Source organism: Seriola dumerili, unplaced genomic scaffold (genome assembly GCF_002260705.1).
Source record: "Seriola dumerili isolate Sdu_G_001 unplaced genomic scaffold, Sdu_1.0 BDQW01000025.1, whole genome shotgun sequence".
Classification (NCBI taxonomy): Eukaryota; Metazoa; Chordata; class Actinopteri; order Carangiformes; family Carangidae; genus Seriola; species Seriola dumerili.
The window spans coordinates 10753939-10771744 of record NW_019174280.1 but is presented as its reverse complement, the minus strand read 5'-3'; the positions used below and the strand labels follow the sequence as shown (position 1 = coordinate 10771744).

Below are 17806 nucleotides of genomic sequence, written 5' to 3'. Positions count from 1 at the left end.
ACATCCTCTCCGTTTGTCTCTTTCCTTAGAAACCCGTGACCACGCCGCCACCACCACATAAGACTGCCGAGACCAGAGACGCCATCAATCTCCACCCCGGCGACCACTGAGCCAGTCCAGCCGCCGGCAACAGCCAGATATTGAAATATTCAATAGGCGGGCCAATTAATTATGCAAGAGATGAGCTCTTGATTGGTTGTTTTTGGATGAAGACTATAAAGTCTGTGAGCAACAGTGTGTGAGATATGGGGGCAGACATGGTGCATCTGTGTCTTTCATGCACACATACACTGTGCAGCCCAGAGGCCAATGAGGGTAAAAACAAGCATTAAAACAAATACATCTAGAGAAATTGCACTGTTAATGCCGGCTGCTTCATCGTGCCTTTCACAGCACACTGCTGATTATGCATTCATAAACACACATCGGTACAAACACCACACAACACAAAAACCACACACATTTAAACCCACAAGTTCATTAGTTCGTTCACTCATTAGTTACTTCATTGTCCCTGATGTGGAAAATTGTCCTCAGCTTCACCACTGATCACATAAATTAAAAACAAGACAGACAAAGTGTTCTTACATGCAGCGGCCGGAGGTAGTTGAGTGACTCTTTCCACCAGCGGTGGTCACTAACTGCGCTCAGCACAGCCTTGGTGGTCAGTCCTGTAGTGGTCAGCACTTCCATGGTCTTAGCTGTAGTCCTGTGCAGCAGGTCCCCCGCTGTCCCCACAGGGGAGCCCACAGTGGGTGCACAGGCCTAGGGCCAAGCAGGTGACAGTGATGACAAGATGGACAAAAATATGACAGCCAGGTTATTCTAATACATCAGTCTGGTGACCCTACAGTAGTAGCCATCAAAGAAGTCTTTACAACTTGAATTTATCCCATCTTAGTACTACAGCAGCCTCTCAACACTTCCTCTTTGCAAATGGAAAGCATCATCAGAGCAGATCTCTGATCTGTATTGTTCCATTACACCAAAGGACAAATTTTAAGCTGAGGACTCTCAAGTATCGGTGTGGTATTAGACATGGTTGTGTTCTGTTTTTTATTAGGTAGTTGAGAGAAACACTTCAATACGCGCAGGGCTCTGTGTGTTTGTGTACTGCGAAGGGGAATTACAGCATGCACCTTTCAGGCAGCGCAAAGCCTTCCCAGCTCTACATGAAAGACATGTGTCATACAGGCAAAGGACTGTAGTTGTAAGAAGTAGAGCGAATGCACCCGCAATTAGGTAGCGACAATTTCATTGGTCACTGTCACACCTTCATTCATACATTCATTTGGTCGGGGGATTCTAACAAGGTCATTTCACAAAAATCCAGGAGAGAGAGCTGAAATCTGAGTGCAGAAGTTTTGTGAGCGCACAGAAGCAGCCTGAGCGTGAGGAGAAAGAGTCAAACCAAAGCACAGGACATCTGTGCAGCAACCGTCTGTCTGACTGCAGACAAACAGTTTTGACCAGGAGCAGAGCCCGAGAAAGGCAAAGGGTTTAAGGTAAAGCATTACAGAATCTGAACATGAAATGAAAATATAATGCTCTCAAAATGAAGGACAATGCTCTTGAATAAAGATAGGAAAGAAAGTCCTTAGTCAGTGGGCTGGGGCCAAACCGTTTAGTGCCTTTCATCAATACTTTATTTGACAGGGGATTGAGGGTCAGGGAATGAAAGGAGCCCAAACACGCATGCACTCGGAATGTTTGTAAAAAACACACACACACACACACACACACAGATAAATAAATGCACCTCCAGAGAGCACACACACACACACACACACACACATCTACAGGGCTTAAATATACGGGTGAGGAGTAGGAACATCAATACAACAATAAAATGACAACAGACAGCTTCAAATGAGCACCCATCCGCACACAAAGGGGATGCAATGCAAGTCATGAAACATTAACACCCACTCAAGGCATCATAAAGCTGGCGGTGCTGAAGGGGAGGAGAAGGGGAGGCATAAATAAACCAAGGGAGCTGAGCAACCTTAACACTAGATTTACACCTCATCAAATATGGAGCAATAGGAAAACACACGAACGCAACAAAAGGACAGAGACACACCCCACGTAGCGATAGTAGAGAAGACAGCTCAGACAAAGGGTAGATGAACGGCAAGCACGTCAATGCACAGATAAAAAAAAATAATAAAAAAAAAACATACAAATTTCCATATGAAGACTAACCTTCACAGAGTCCGTCTCGTCGGCCTCTCGTCCACTGTCTGTAATAACAGGCTCCATTTGATAGTTAACTGCCTGGTACAACACCTGCAGAACAGAAAGAGGGAGGAAGAAGGAAAACGAGAGATGTGATTTGTTATTTTCTTATACCACCTGTTGTTCCAGCCAAACAGTCTGACTGGACATTAGCATGTTAGTAGAGAAAGAGAGTCTGGTTTCCAACCGTTTTAGCTTGTGACCCTTTAAAGCAAAGCACTACTCATGATTTCTTGCCACAGGCTGCATGTGAACAGTGAGAAGTTTGACCAAAGACTGATGTTCCTTTCTCAGACTGTCTTAGCTGAATACTTTTCAGAAGCCTGATAAAGGGAAACTCATCACTGTTTTAATTTCGAGAAAAAGTTTCAAAAATCAACATAACGTTTTGTGGCACAAATACTGTATTTTTCCTTCCTCTTTACAATCTCGTTAATCGTCATGCGACCCCTTGAACCCCTGGTTAACAGTATACAAGTAAACAGGGTGGTTGTCTTAGATCAGTGTATCACTTTTAGGATAAAAGACCTGATATTAGCCTCTCAGTAGAATCTCATGTTGATGCATTGATGTCTTTGGTTATTATCCAGTTCCTTTAGTTAACAAATGAATTTCTCTACTGGTCTGCTGTTTCATCAATTCTTCATTATAGTAGCTGTGCAAATTGCTTCTCTAAGCCACTGCCTCTTTGCCTGAGATCCAGTGGTATTTTTGATGCTGAACTGGACACAAAATAAGTAAAATTGTTTGAGTTAGCAACCAGAACTACACTTTGGTTTAATAGGTTTGGCTTATGTGATAGTAAAGTAAAAATCTTTGTGTTTTGGACCGTATTTTGAGGATGGCTTATTACTTTGCAATATGAATTCTGTGTTTTGACTGTTTACCTTGCAGCTAAAATAATTATCACAGTGATGGCCTTCCAGAGTGGAAAAATCCTGTCTCTGGGTATTATAAAGCTCTGTGCAGTGTTTTGGTATCTGATAAACCTTCAAACTTATGGATCTACAGTATTACTCAAACTGGAAATCATTGCTTGTAAGTCTCGCCATCACACAAAGCAAAAATATATATAGGAAAATATACAGAAGAATCAGTACTGGTCTATAAAAATCCATATTCATCAAACCCTAATGGAAGGTACAACAGAGACCAACCTGCGTTTGCAGGTCACTGGAAGCTGCGAGGAGGCCGTGGATGTTGTCTGGGGGACAGTGGGTGAGAGAGAAGGCTAAAAGCTCCTGACGGGCCTCCAGATCTCCGTAGCCCTCACACTGACCGAGCAGACTGCACACCTCCCATGCTGGGCTGTAGCCTGGAGGAAGAACGGGTTGGGGCAAACAAGGACGGGAGGTAAGGAGGACTGAAGTCGGGCAAGAGAGCCAGACAAGGAAAATGATGAATTGGCTTTAAATTAAAGTGTAACTGAGTGCCGGAGGTAACTAATTGAATGAAAGAATCCATGAAGATGATACGAAACATGAGGTCAAATTGTCAAATGTAAACACACAAGTTTCCTCTCTTCTCACACAAACATATTTTTTTTATTCGAGATAGAAATAGTTTTCAGTTCTTCTCAGTGTCCTTCCATCGCTGCTAAACCACCCTGAATCTAATCAGATAGAGGACAAACAGCTATCAACACATGACGACACACTAAGTAGAGAGAGAGAGAGAGAACACACTCATATTGTATGAACTCTAAGAATTTTAAGAAATAAATGCAGTGGCTATAATGCTGAGATCTGACAATACAATAAAGTGTAACCTTCCAAGCCCTTGGGATATTAATACGTATTTAAGTCTGCAACACGTTTCCCCTTGAAGAAAAATACCAGCCCGACACATTGTAATAACTGTGCAACATTTGTTCCAGCTTCATCACAGGCAAAAACCAACATGCCGCCCCGACTTCATTCTCACAAACAGATTCAATTATTCCCACCGCGTTCTCAGACAGAGAACACCGGTGCTTATCTGATTACACCTTCCTTTCTCCCAGACACCTTTTTTCTCATCTGCACTGTCTCCCGTTACTCAGTGCTGTGGGAAGACTCTGTGAAATTCTATTCACTTAAATTTTTCTGTGGCGTAACATGAAACGGGGTCAGAAAAAAAAAAATATCATTATCTCACTGACCACTTTAAATCCCTTTAGGGAAAGTCTGAGGAGAAGACAGAGTAGATTGGAATATCATTATGATATCATACTCTCTATGATTGTTTCTTGTGCATGAACAGACACAAAATCGCTCAACCTAGATTTTGGACTTAAGAGGCTGAAAGCCAGTAATTCTCAAGTGCCAGAAACCATAAGAAGAAACATCAAAGAACACAAACACATCAGCCAAGGTCATGATACTGCAGCTAGTTCACAAAAAGAGCTATCCAAGGGCTGAAAAACAGCAAAACAGGGTGTGTAATGCTTCCAGAAAAATATCACTTTTATGACATTGACTCTGGTGGAGCTTGTCATAAGATGAGGGAGGGTGCGACTGGCTTCTGTAAAAATTCAAATAACTTTGGCAGCTGGGGAGGCATTTCCCTCGTGTAAAGTTATAATTGAGTCAAAGGAGGAAAAATAGCAGACAGGTAGGAGGGAAGGTCACATTAGCTTCTCTACAAGCTTCAGTGCACTTTGTCATACCTCTGTCAACCACCTGGCTGTGTACTGCTTCACAGTTTTCCAGTTTCATCTACCTACCCGCAGCCATGAGATCCTGACAGTGGATGTATGAGGCCTTGAAGTCCGGACACTGGAGAGCTTGCTCTGCCAGCAAGGTCAGCACTCGGCCCTTTCGCATGGCCTCGTCATCTCCTAGACACGCAGACATAGAGATATTCATTTAAACAGACATTAGTGCTGGAGAGATGCAACCCACAAACATGAAAACGTTCTGCATTTAAACATGTATTTTTATGTATATGTTTTATGCATATTTTAATCTTGTCAACATGTCAAAGTTAACACAGCAAATCTCATAATCCTGCATATCACGTATAACATCTGGCTTAATAAACCTCTTATTAAATCTCCACCTGACTACACTTGCGCGCACACACACACACACACACACACACACACACACACACACACACACACACACACACACACACACACACACAGGCTCAAAGTTGGAACGTACGGACGTCTACTTGTATTAGCGGCACCACAGACCAAGCCCAAGTCTACATATTAATCTGTTTTTAGTATAAATGAGGTTATTGCCGTGTCTGATCAGCTCAAAGAGGGAGTATGAAATATTAAAAAATACCATCTCGCTGTCTCACTAAACAGGAATAAATCTCAGTTTGATATCTTAGTGTCGGTGGGATTGGTTGTGGTGTTAACATTCATGTGGCAACTCAGAACCACCTTTGATCTCAGTGTAAGCTCAATAAACAAAAAGGAGAGGACAGGGCGATCAAAAGAGGCCTGGCAAAAACAGGACTTCTGAAAAAAACGTGTACACTGAAGATCAAAGAACTGGCGGTTGAGGTGAAGAAATGTGATGGCACTGGATTGGTTTGTGTGTCTGTGTCTGGGTCTGTGTGTGTGTGTGTGTGTGTGTGTGTGTGTCTGTGTGTGTGTGTGTGAGGAGTGAGCAATGGATAGGAACGCTGTGTTTACAGCGAGGGGGAAAGAGGTGTTGGTCAAATATTTTCAGGGTGACTGGTGAAAAGGTGTCTTCAAAAGCTGTCAAGACCTCAATATAGAGAAGGTTTGTGTGCGTTTTGTGAGTGTGTGTGTATGTCTGTGTGAGCTTGCCTTGATTCACCCTATGTTCTTTTAGACCAAATGCGTTTATCAAGACATCCTCTGACCTTATTTCAAGCCAATCTAAATCAGATATCTTGGAAGTCCAATTGAAGCCTTTACCTGTCCTTGATGGACCAATCAAAGGGGAGGATAAAGAGGTGAGAAATGTCAGAAAAACAACAAATAGAAAACACTTGAGTTTATAGGCTTAGACTATATGATCTCCTGTGGTTCTTTACTGGATGATCATCAGGATCCTGTCCAAGTCAGCACAATTTAATTCTCATTTGGAATATCATAATTATTGATTCATTCAGACAAAAACAAGTTTTTTCTTGCCCGTTCCCCATAAGACTGAATGATTTACGGAGCATTTCTGTAGACCGAGGCAGGAACTAAACCCTTAGGGTTTTTAACCGGTGAGCTGGTGATACCTGCATTAAATATTCACCACAGAACCCCGGAGCTATGCGCCCTTCAAAAGCCTCCCCCCTGCATTTATTTATTTAAAAATTTGTTTATTCCTCTTCTCATCTCTCTCTCTTTTTTTTTTTTCTGAAACCACACAGTGAGAGCTGCCTGCTGACTGAATGTGAGCAGCACAGAAACAGAAATGCCACAAGGCCAGTTAGCAGGTTTCCTTTAGCTGGTGACAGGCCTCAGAGAGTTAAGAGATGGAGGACAGAAGAGAGAGGAAGGCAACAGAGCAACAGACGGGCACAGAAGAGTCTTAGCTCATATTCCTGAAGAGAAGAAAGATAAAGCAAACATGGAGACAACCTGACAGAAATGTTCATGTCGTTCTGGAGGACAAGAAGTAATAGGACGGCAACTAGGGTGGTCTTTCCCTTAAATTGTCAGTTAGGTAGAGTTTGGAAGGTGGGATTGGCGGTTGAAAAAGTCTTGTTATGCAAGATATGGACACATATTTTTTAATTTCATAAATTTCATAAAGGGAATTTAAAATCAGCCAAACGACAGCTAACATTTTGCACTGTTCATATGCCGGTCAAGGTGTTTCCATGATTACAACTCGCTGTGATAACAAACTCGCAGTTCTGCAGTTTGTAATCCCAAGTGGGAGATATGAGATCTCACACAAGAACCTAAATTAAAAGTAGGAAAATTACATTTGGAGTTATCACAAGGAGACTGACGGAAACATTTTTCTCATTTAAGACTGAAATCTGTTTACTACAACTAGAGCCGATGAGACTCATCAGAGGCTTTCTTGGCAAGGTTTGTGACGGTGTAGGATGTTGCTTCAAGAGATGAGTTCTCTTTAAGTGTAAGTGGTTCCAAAGTGCATTGAGAATTAATCCAAATATTTTGATTTCACCTTTCACACTACATATGCTACATAGTCAAATACTTGCCAGGTTATGCAAATGACTCAAATTAAAGTCTGTCTTTCGGTTCAATTTCATCATCGTTATCATCATCATCAATCATCAACATTTATCTATCTTCTCAGGTATATAATGAGGGGTGAACCTCGATTTCATTGATGCAGAGATTACATAAACAGAAATAAAAAAACAACAGAATTACAGAAATCTGTAAAACATGAGGTTGACACATTAGATGAGAAAATATATGAAAAAAAGATTTTTAAGTTTGAAGTAACTAAGCCTATTTTTAAGAAGCCACACAGTGTTGAATGCCCCCTACCAGAATATGCCAGCGTTCAAACATGTTTGAGGATCGATACTTTTATCTGTGAGTTTTAAAAGCATGAAGAAATGATCAGAGCTTCAAAGAGGCCAAACACTGGGTGCCTTCTAGGTACAACAAACCCAAGAACTCTGCATTTTTTAACATGGAAAAGGCACCAGTCTCAAAAATCATAACAGCATACCAGGATCAAAGACTGAATGTTGAGGCTAAAATGAGGACAAAACTGACCACAGGATGAAACAGTCACCAACAGAGTGAAAAGTTAACTTAACAAAGCCGGTATCTATGAATCGCCTGCCAATCAGAAACAACATGTATCCACCTATCCCAGTCCTGGTGTGCGACTTAATGGCCTCACACTGAATCTGACCCTGACTGATAAAACTACATGAAACCTGAGCACAGAAAAAGGGTTTGGAGAGCACACAAAGTAGTGTGTCTGGGGAATGAAATTTGCTCACTCCTTCATGGCGTGCGTGTGTGAGAGAGAGAGAGAGAGAGAGAGAGAGAGAGAGAGAGAGAGAGAGTGAGTGCTTTAGTATGGATTTTTGCTTGCAAACTGCAACACTGCTCATGAAGATGAATTTCCCTCTTGTGTGAGAACTGTCAGTGCACTCATTGAAAGTACCCACGCATACCGGGGTACGTCTCTGTGCCTGGTGTGGGCGGTCCTTTCTCACTGAATCTCATGAGCTTTGTCATGAAACTGCCACCGGAGAAGAGAGGAGTCTGGTTCATTGAATTTTAACCTCAAACATTTTTTTAACATGACAAAATGAAAAAAGAAAAAAAAAAGAAGAAAAGGGACAATAACAATGTGATGAGTTCAGTGGTGTCAGAAAATGACTCATTGTGCGTGACTGTGCGTCTTTAGGTACCTGCCACTCGGAGAAGTGTGGCCAGACTCAGCAGAGTGGTGGACTGCTTGTAGGCTGTGGAGCAGTAGGTGATGCACTCTTCTATGAGAGACAGACGGTCTGATCGCAGGCGCACTGGGAGAGGGACAAGGAAGGCAGAGGGGGGAGGGGTGTCAGACATGTTTTTGCCAATAACTCTATTCAAGTTACAGATACACAAGATCTCCAGTGAAAAGAAGTCAGGAAAATAATAAAAGGCTGTATATTATATATACATGGAAATACAGCCCAGCACAATGTATACAGCAAATACATTATTGCATGGTAAACAATGCTTTTCATCGTTTCAAACAAGTTTCAAACATTTTCATAATTTGAGTTTTACATCATTGTAAACTCGCCCAAAAGATATAGCCCATTAAACTCTGATAAGAATATGATGAGTAGATTAAATCCATAAAATATTTTCTAGTTGCAGTACTTGAAAAATTAAAACAATCTATCAAAATTGAATTATGTAAAATAATTGCAGATAAATACAGATACATATTATCTGTATGTATTACAAGGCAGTACTTGGCTAATCTGACTGCAAACGCAATGATCAGATTCCACACAGCAAATATAAGATCAATAGTTTAATTGTTTAACAAAATAACAATATTTTTTATTATTATTTGTGATGCTGTTGAACTGTATTACATTATACTGAGAGATGTTTCTAATATTTTGTCCATCCCTTACATGACCATAAATTAAACCAAAACCACTGTACAACAGTTTAGATAAAAACTGACCATTGTAGCCTTCGGGAAGGTTGGATTTATTGTAAGACTGTTACTGCATTAGTTAAGTTAATAAACTGGCTTCTGAGTGTATTTTAATGCAGGACACGGTTCTTGGATATTTTACCTCCAGTGCTCATTCCTTGACTCCACTCTGATTAACTCTAATGTACGCATTTAATTTGGCAAACACCTAGGAACATATTAGTTCTTGCCAATTCACAGGATGGCACTGATTTTTTGACAGGTTTCAAACTTTCATAATTTGAGTTCAAGGAATAGAAACTTCCAAAAATCCATTTCCATATTTTTCTAAGCTTGCACTGAAACCTGAGAAATAGCATGTTTAGTGTCTCCGCAGGCCTCTGTGCTTTCTCAGCACCCCGCTGAGGATCTTTATGGCTTGGCATCACTTTGGGCAAGGCCTAGAGGGAATTCTGGGGAGGGTGGTGTCTAAGAAGCAGCGCCTTAGGCTCTGTAGGAGGGCTGCAGAAGACAGCATAAGATGGATTACCTATGCTCAAATCCTTTCACTTCATACTTGCGTTCATCTGAGTGTGTGCAAACCAAGTGTGCAGGATGGTACTTTTACTTAGAAAAAGAAAAGTAATGTGTATATGTGTGCATGTGTCCTTGGTTCAGTACAAATAAGTAGTAGAAATGCACCACAGGCCATACAGAGCCATGGAGGAAGCACTAAAAATAGGCCACACAGAATAATCACTGATAAAAAACCCATACAACACAAAAAAAGTAATAATAACATCATAATAGAAGTTTTTTTTCTTTTACTACAAATCCCTTTCTTTCTATGTTTCTTGTCTAAGCTGCTTTTTTCCTTCATTCCTTCCTTCTTTCACTTTCTTCCTAAACTCTCTCCTGTTCTCACTTTGTCTTGCAGGTAAGAATAAGTGGGCGGTGAAAAAATAATGCAAGTGGACAGCAGGGAGTGAGAAGATAAATGAGAGTAAGGGGGGAAAGAAGGAGTGGAAAAAAAGTGATGAGATAAGTGATGCAAAGAGAGCGAAAGGACAAAAAGAAGGCGGAGAGAGAGGTGGCAGTGGATGGCTCTTTCTGTCACAGTGGTTTTATGCTGGCAGCCCACTTTGATGAAAGGGGGTTGGGGGGAGGGGGGGGGCTGGGTGGTGGGGGGGGGGTGGAGGCCTTCAGGGCAAACAACACATCAGTTCAGAGGTAAGGCGATGAGGGGCCAAGCCGGTTTATTTTGGCTCCAGTTTCCTTTAACAAAGAGCCATGCCAGTAGGGTACGGATGTGAGGCCAGGGGAGAGAGAAAGAAAGAGCGCAGCGGTGAATGCTGATTGGTCAGGTTTACAGATGGAGCAGAAATATAAAAAAAAAAGGACGGGTGTATGTGTATGCAGGAGAGAGCACACATGCAGAGACCAAACACTTCAATCCTAATTAGGCCATCAGGCAGATGTTGTTTGCTCAACAGTTGATCCATAAATAACCATATATTTAGATATAGTGGCAAGAGGAAGTGACATATGGAGGGTTGGAGGAACTGACAGCAGGGAGGGAGACAGGTTGGATTGGGCACGGGTGAGGGAGGTATGGGACAGCATCTTTATATTCTCTACACGTCTTGAATTTAAATTAAAAATACTTAAATCAACAACTCCTACAAAATCACAGATGACAAATTCAGGAATATAAACACACTTGTGTTTTATTCATGAAATTCTCTTATAATGATTCTTCTTCTTATTATTCTTCCAAGACACACATAAACATTTCTCACTACCTTGCAGCGGGAGGATGCTGACACTGAAGTCTTCCAGCTGGCTGAGAGCGCTGATGAGGTCCAGCTCCTCCTGGATGGCCGAAGGACAGTCGGTGATCAGCTGGAGACACGCCCTGGCGAAGACAACAACCAGTTAAAACAAAACGTTATGACTATAACTTCTACTCCCTGAAGGAGAGAACAAGGTACAACACGTAAAGTGTGGGATGTCGGGCCATGCAGGGGCATGACATCCCAAACTTTCTGTGTTGTACCAAGTGAATGGACTGAAAGGGAACAGATGACTACCAATCAGCTGTGTTCATCTGGCCCAGAGGTAACCAATCAGATGACCTTGTGAAATCCAGATAAGGAAGTCTAAAGCAATTTTGAGATATATGTTTACAGCTCGCTTCCAGTTAGCTTAGGTTAGCACAAAGTCCGGAAACAGGGGAAACAGCTGGCTCTGGGCTCTGTCTGAAGGTAACAAAATCCACTTACCAGCACCTCTAAAGCTCACTAATTAATATTTCATACCTACTATAAATGTTTAATATGTACAAAACCTATAGTGTAAAGTATTTATACTAAGATAAGATAAATGGGTGCTGGTTATAGCTTCATATTAAATGGAAAGATATGAGAGCGGTATTGATCTTGTCTTCAAACTGTCAGCCAGAAAGTGAACAAACGTATTTCCCAAAAAGTCAAACTATTGCCTTAATTATCAGGAAGGAGAAGTGAAGTTAGAAGACATTAAAATCATCTACTTTGTTCTACATCAGAGGAATTCAGTTAAAACATGAGCGGTGGCACTTAAAACAGGTCACTTGCATTTAATCTGACAGTATTGCAGAAATTGGTTGCAAAGCAGGAGCGACTGAACTGACTGCATGACAAACTGAGTAGGAAGGACGAAAAGAGTTTTGTGAAGTTTCAACATCATGATCAGAAACGTGGTGCCACTACTCAAACGGATTTATTTACAAAGTCTAGACTAATTTGACAGATCCACAACAGGGGAGTTTTCTCTTGCAACACAATCCACACTCATTACCCTTAATAGGATTATGTAGCACACCACTTAGCAAGTGTAACAGTACACTGAATGTGTGGCTCTTTAAAATGCAAGCATACAGTCATTTTCTGTTTTTTTTTTTTATCACACTATTATACAGCAAAGCAAAATACAGCAAAGACAGAGAGAAGAGGGGAAAAAAAAACCAAAAAGATTAATTTTTAAATCACATAAATCCCACATAAAACAGCAGCTCAAAGAGGAACTCTAACGTCAGCATCAGTGGAGTGGAGACGAGTAAACTCGTCCTTGGGATGTGTATTCAAGGAAGAAACACAAACTGACCCACAGTTTCCTCTAACCCTCATATAAGTGAACAAAGACAGCTAACTAAGAAGAAGTGTCCTTATCAGAATAATTTGAGTAAACCGAACCGTACATCATATAAACAGCGTGACTCCATATAGTTAACTACAGTACACACACTCGGCAAAACACTCAGCACACAGCTTCCCACTCTTTGAGCTTGGCTGGTGTTCTTGCCAGGAACAAGAGGTTCGTCCTGGCAAATGAGAGGAGAGGAAAGGGCTGTGGATGGGCGAATGAGAGACAGAAAGAGGGCATGTTGATTATGTACTTGTGCTGTGAAGCGTCTGCAGGCATGTGTGTGCGTGTGTGCGTGTGTGTGGGGAGACAGCTTTAGAAAAGACAAAAGTGAAATATTCTATTTCAGTTTCAAGAGTCAAAAAGTGCTTAGCAGCAGTATGTATTCTGTAATTAGCAGATAACTACTCTCTGTTAAACACACACAAGAACACAAGTTAACATTTGTAAAGCAGTTATCAGTGGAACACCAAACCAAGCTGTAAACCAGCACACCGAGCAGCAGCGTACCGACGCAGTCACCTTCTGGTTTACTTTTTTCTTTTGCTTTCTTCGTCTCTGTTTCACGTTCGCTCAATCTACGTCCTACTCAGTTTCTTGCAAGATGAGCTTTTATCAAATATCAGAGAAAACCAGCAACAAAACAAGGCATCGCTTTGGACTTATTTCTGACTTTTTTCCATTTTTTCTGCTTAATGCTGGTTGAAATCTCAGAATCTTTCTCAGCAGAGTCGCTGCAATTTTCAAAAAGCTATACACCCAAGACATCTAGACAACTTTTCATCTGTCTAACAAGCAAGTTACTGAAAGTGGCCTGAAATCTAAAGCACACAGATAAAGAGACAGAAAGCTGGGTTGAAAAGCAAGAACACATTCAATCAAATTATCCGGTCTCACTGCATCAATAAATACAAAGTGAATGATGTAAGTATTTATCTTGTCCCGTTCTGATAATGACATGCATGTATGACAAACTCCTTGGGACCGACTCAAAGCCAAAGCACTGTAACTTAAGACAATAAATCTTACCCCCTTATCAGCAGTGTAAGTGACCTATTTTGGTGGAACAGCAGAAGGAACAACATTACAACTGAGCCTATTTATATTACTGGAAAGAGCTCAATTATATTTTAAGAATCTAACAATTTTCAAAGCGTTGAACCTTTTGGCCACTTGGGGCAGCACAAGCAGCTGTAGACAAAACACTGAGACATTATCACCTAATAAAGTCAATATGGGAAACATGTTGGCAAACAGTTGCACATCCAGCAGAGACAGTGCAACATTTCATTTATTTGTTGTGGCATGTAAGTCAAATTAGCTCTGTTTTGGTCTCCACCAACTCCTGAGGGAAATATCTGGCTCTTTAGCTACTACATGCTCCACTATATTCACCAGCTTGTCACTAACTTTGTCTGTCAGCCATCTGGCACCTCACAGGTAGCGTACAGCGGATTTATCTTTTTTTTACTGGAAATGACTGTGATGAGAGTGGTGAGAGTGAACCAAAACACTGTTGGCTGTTGGCTGTAAAAACCAAAATAAAGAGCTGAAACCAAAAAGTAGAACCAAAGAGAACTGTAGTGGGGGATAATAATTCTCTGTGGGTTTGTCATTACATGCAGTCCTGTTCATATTACACATAGTCATTTGATTATGTGATGATTTACTGTAATTAGAAAAATATTGGTTAATGCCGATTTAAACTCATATTTACAAATTCAAAACTTTTTCTTTCCAGATTTTTAAGGACCTGTCACTAACCTGCTCTATGTTCGTCTCTTTCTTTTGTGTATATGAGCATCTCTCAGTTTGTGTGTGTGTGTGTGTGTGTGTGTGTGTGTGTGTGTGTGTGTGTGTGTGTGTGTGTCTGTGTGTCTGTGTGTGTGTGTTGCCACTCTTTACTGAGCTCTGAGTTCACTGAGATCACTTTAGTAGTTGGAGGGGATCCCCATGTTATTTTAAGAGTCTCTCTTTGTCCTTGAGTAAACTCTTGCTTAGTGCCGCTCACCGCATCCATTCAGGACACAGGCAGGTGCAGTTTGTGTGTCTGTCCGAGCTCGTGTGTGTGTTTTTGGTATTTAGTACAAAGGATAAAATGTGTGTCTGTGGAGCAGTTATTTTAATCTTAAGGACAGAAGCTGTCAGTCTGTACGGACTATTAATTTCAGAGCAACGAGCAAGTGTTCAGAGACTACTTTCTGTCTCATATCTCAAATTCATGTGCGACACACACACACACACACACACACACACACACACACACACACACACACACACACACACACACACACACACACACACACACACACACAGGGAGTGGTACAATGGATGATGTTGTCCAAAAGCGTGGAGGGGGGCCTATGTATTAGTTGCTATAAATGAATGACGACCCAATTATTGTCCCACTTCCCCACTAGGAACAGACGGTAAGGTTAGACACCCACTGGCCCCCCTCTGAGACTTGAAACCAGCAACAGACACACATACAAATACGCGGTATAAACTTGATGTGACATAATGTGGGAGGTTAAATAAAAGCAGCCACCATTACTTTTTTCATGGACAGCCATGCAAACATGAAAACATATATCCACCCACACAGAAATAAATGGTCACAACAAGCAAGATCAACATCTCAGACAGCATACAAACACTTCTGCATGGCAGTGTTTGTATTCACAGTGTTTGAAATTCACATCCAACCCATTAATTTTCCTCAATACAGAATTTCTAACATTTATCCTAACTCTAATCTCTACCAAATCAGATTGGGAGTAATGTTTAAAAATTTAAACCTCAACTAACTGACCACTGAAAAAAATTCAAATCCGTTTTCAAAAGCATGGAAATACTTCTTCTTACATAATTCATTCCTCACCTGGCCAGACCCATGCAGGGGTCTGTTAGTGTAGTGGAGGAGTTGAAGTACTCTCTGGCAGCAGCCAACACTAATTCCACACTGTTGTCATAGGCCACCTTCAGAGCGTAACCTTTACCCCTGAATGACAAGCTGACAGGAACATCCTGGCTGACCTGGAAACATTAATTCACAATCAAGACATCAATGAGACTGCGGTATTAGAATACATTATGGGTGGTTTAATATTTGGAGACCCCTATGGGGAGTGTGAGTGCAACTCTGGAGTTGGGCTGCGAGTCACATTCAGTATACCTTGGAGCAGTGCATGAGCTGCCCTGCCAGGCGTACGTTCTCCACACGACTGGAGCATAGCAGGGACTCAACAAAGACCTGGTGCAATCAGGGAGTAAAGGACAGGAGGAGAGGAGGAGATGGTGTTTAAGTAATCAAAAGTTTTAACATTGTTTGATAAGGTGCATTGGAGATAGTCGATAATTTTCATATAGTTTTGTGTCTAAATTAGGGACACATTCGTCTTTTAAGGGCCAAATGTGCACATAGGCATTACAGGTACACTTTTTAACTCAACATGTTTTAATAAAAAATTACATGTACAACGTGGGATTTGCGGTTTCGCTGGGATGCAATACCTGGTGACATGTCTCCGATTTCAGACAGGTGTAAACGTTCTGCTGCATGTCAAGCAGATCCTGCAGTAGTCCTCTCCACACTGTCTCACTTACTGGAGGGTTTCTAGACACACACAAACGTGTAAATATACCGTATGTTAATGAGATCTTGAAAGACATTTTGTGTGTATGTAAGTGAATGTGTGCATTCCGTACTTGCGGCCAGTGTGACGGCAAAGTTTGACCATTAGTTGGTGGGCTTCCTCTTCACTGTTCTGGCTGTTCTTCACATATGAGATGGGTTTCTGTAGTCCATGTTTCTCCAGTACCTCCACCACGCTTAAAAGTGTAAGCACATACAGATGCATACATTTTTGAATCACATTAATCAACATGTTCTTTCAGCAACCGGAGCAGACGTGACGGTTGGCAGCAGAAGGTATCATGAAATGCCAAAAGAAAAGAAATGTGGGGAAAAGAAAACCTGCAAAATCCATGGGAGAGTAAGAAGGAGAAAAGCAGAGGATGTGTACACTCTAAGCTGTTCATTATTTTGGCAGCAGGAAGTCATTTGCAAGCCACAGTGCAGATGGAGAAAGTGTAGAGTAAGACTGAAGAGCAATGTGGTAAAATGTACGCCAACAAGACAGCACCTCTTTTTTAAGCGTGTCTGTGTGCGTCTAAGAGCATGCGAACAATGGCAGTCTTGACTGAGGGAGACAGAGTGCGTGCGTGTGCATGCGTGTGCTGGTGTGGGATTAGCATGTCACCCCCAATCTCAACAGGGTCGTGCTGCTACAGATGTTCGCTCCCTGCCACAACTCATTACCATAGTAAACAGGTGCCTGTGTGTGTTATGTGTATGTGTGGCTGTATGTGTGTGAGTGTGAGCAATAGACAGAGACAGACAACAAGCCCTGATATTTACAACCGTGTGTGTATTTGCTTGAGTGTGAATGCGTGTGTGGGAGTGTCTGCATGTTCCCTGTGCACATATTAATGTGCCAGAAAGTGGTAGTGGCAGCAGCTGAAAACAGCTTTTATTCTGGAGGCGCTCGGAGAGCAGACACTTCACATTTACTGCCTGATTCATCTGGGTACGAGTGTGTGTGTGTGTGTGTGTGTGTGTGTGTGTGTGTGAGTCACAATGTTTCATATACATGAACACACTTTCCAGGCTCCCCGGGGTGTGTTTGTGCATGGTTATGTGTGCCTGCGTGTAAATATGTGTGGATATTTGTCTGTAAAGGCCAACACTAAGCTCTAACACAGGCTTCCCTATTGCTGCTTCCTCCTCCTCATCATCATCTACATTCCCATTCCCTTCAGGCTCCCGCCCTCCCCCTTCCCCTGCCTTCATCCTTATTCCCTCTTCCTCATCACTTCTCTGTGTTCAGAAGTTCACCCTGAGGAGAAGGGTGGAGGAGAGAGAATGAGACAGAAGGAGCAAGGGAGAAAGAGAGAGAGAGACACGTAGGTGATTTTGACCTGTAACAGAAAAATTGCTAGAGGCTGTTTGAATACCATGGGATAGACGGTGGTCCTTTGATATTGAGTGTGTGTCTGTGTGTGTGTGTGTGTGTGTGTGTGTGTGTGTGTGTGTGTGTGTGTGTGTGTGTGTGTGTATTGACTGTGCAACCATGTCTCTTCTCCTTCTGTGTGTGTTTTCTATCAGGCCCATAATGGGGGAGGGAAGGTAACGAAGTGAACATTTCCCAAGCAATGCAGAGTTAATCACCGAACTGAAGGGCTGCTCTCTTCAGCACTTTAAATGCCCTGAAAATGGGTACAACAGAAACGTATGGATAAAGAGCCAGAGTGAATCCTTGTTCTGTTCAACCAACAGTCCA

The 17806-nt window shown here is 41.8% G+C and overlaps 1 protein-coding gene across 2 annotated transcripts in view; it reads right to left on the bottom strand.

Moving 5' to 3' along the window:
- nbas (neuroblastoma amplified sequence) overlaps positions 1 to 17806 on the bottom strand; it is a 151136-nt gene that overhangs the window by 77857 nt on the left and 55473 nt on the right. For both annotated transcript variants that reach the window (XM_022770374.1, XM_022770375.1), the window contains exons 28-37: positions 16173 to 16295; positions 15978 to 16080; positions 15640 to 15717; positions 15346 to 15500; positions 11084 to 11196; positions 8554 to 8667; positions 4943 to 5056; positions 3396 to 3553; positions 2206 to 2289; positions 589 to 765 (exon numbers count right to left, since the gene is read on the bottom strand). In XM_022770374.1, coding sequence (XP_022626095.1) covers positions 589 to 765; positions 2206 to 2289; positions 3396 to 3553; positions 4943 to 5056; positions 8554 to 8667; positions 11084 to 11196; positions 15346 to 15500; positions 15640 to 15717; positions 15978 to 16080; positions 16173 to 16295 — 1219 coding nt within the window. The remainder of the gene's footprint in view (positions 1 to 588; positions 766 to 2205; positions 2290 to 3395; positions 3554 to 4942; positions 5057 to 8553; positions 8668 to 11083; positions 11197 to 15345; positions 15501 to 15639; positions 15718 to 15977; positions 16081 to 16172; positions 16296 to 17806) is intronic.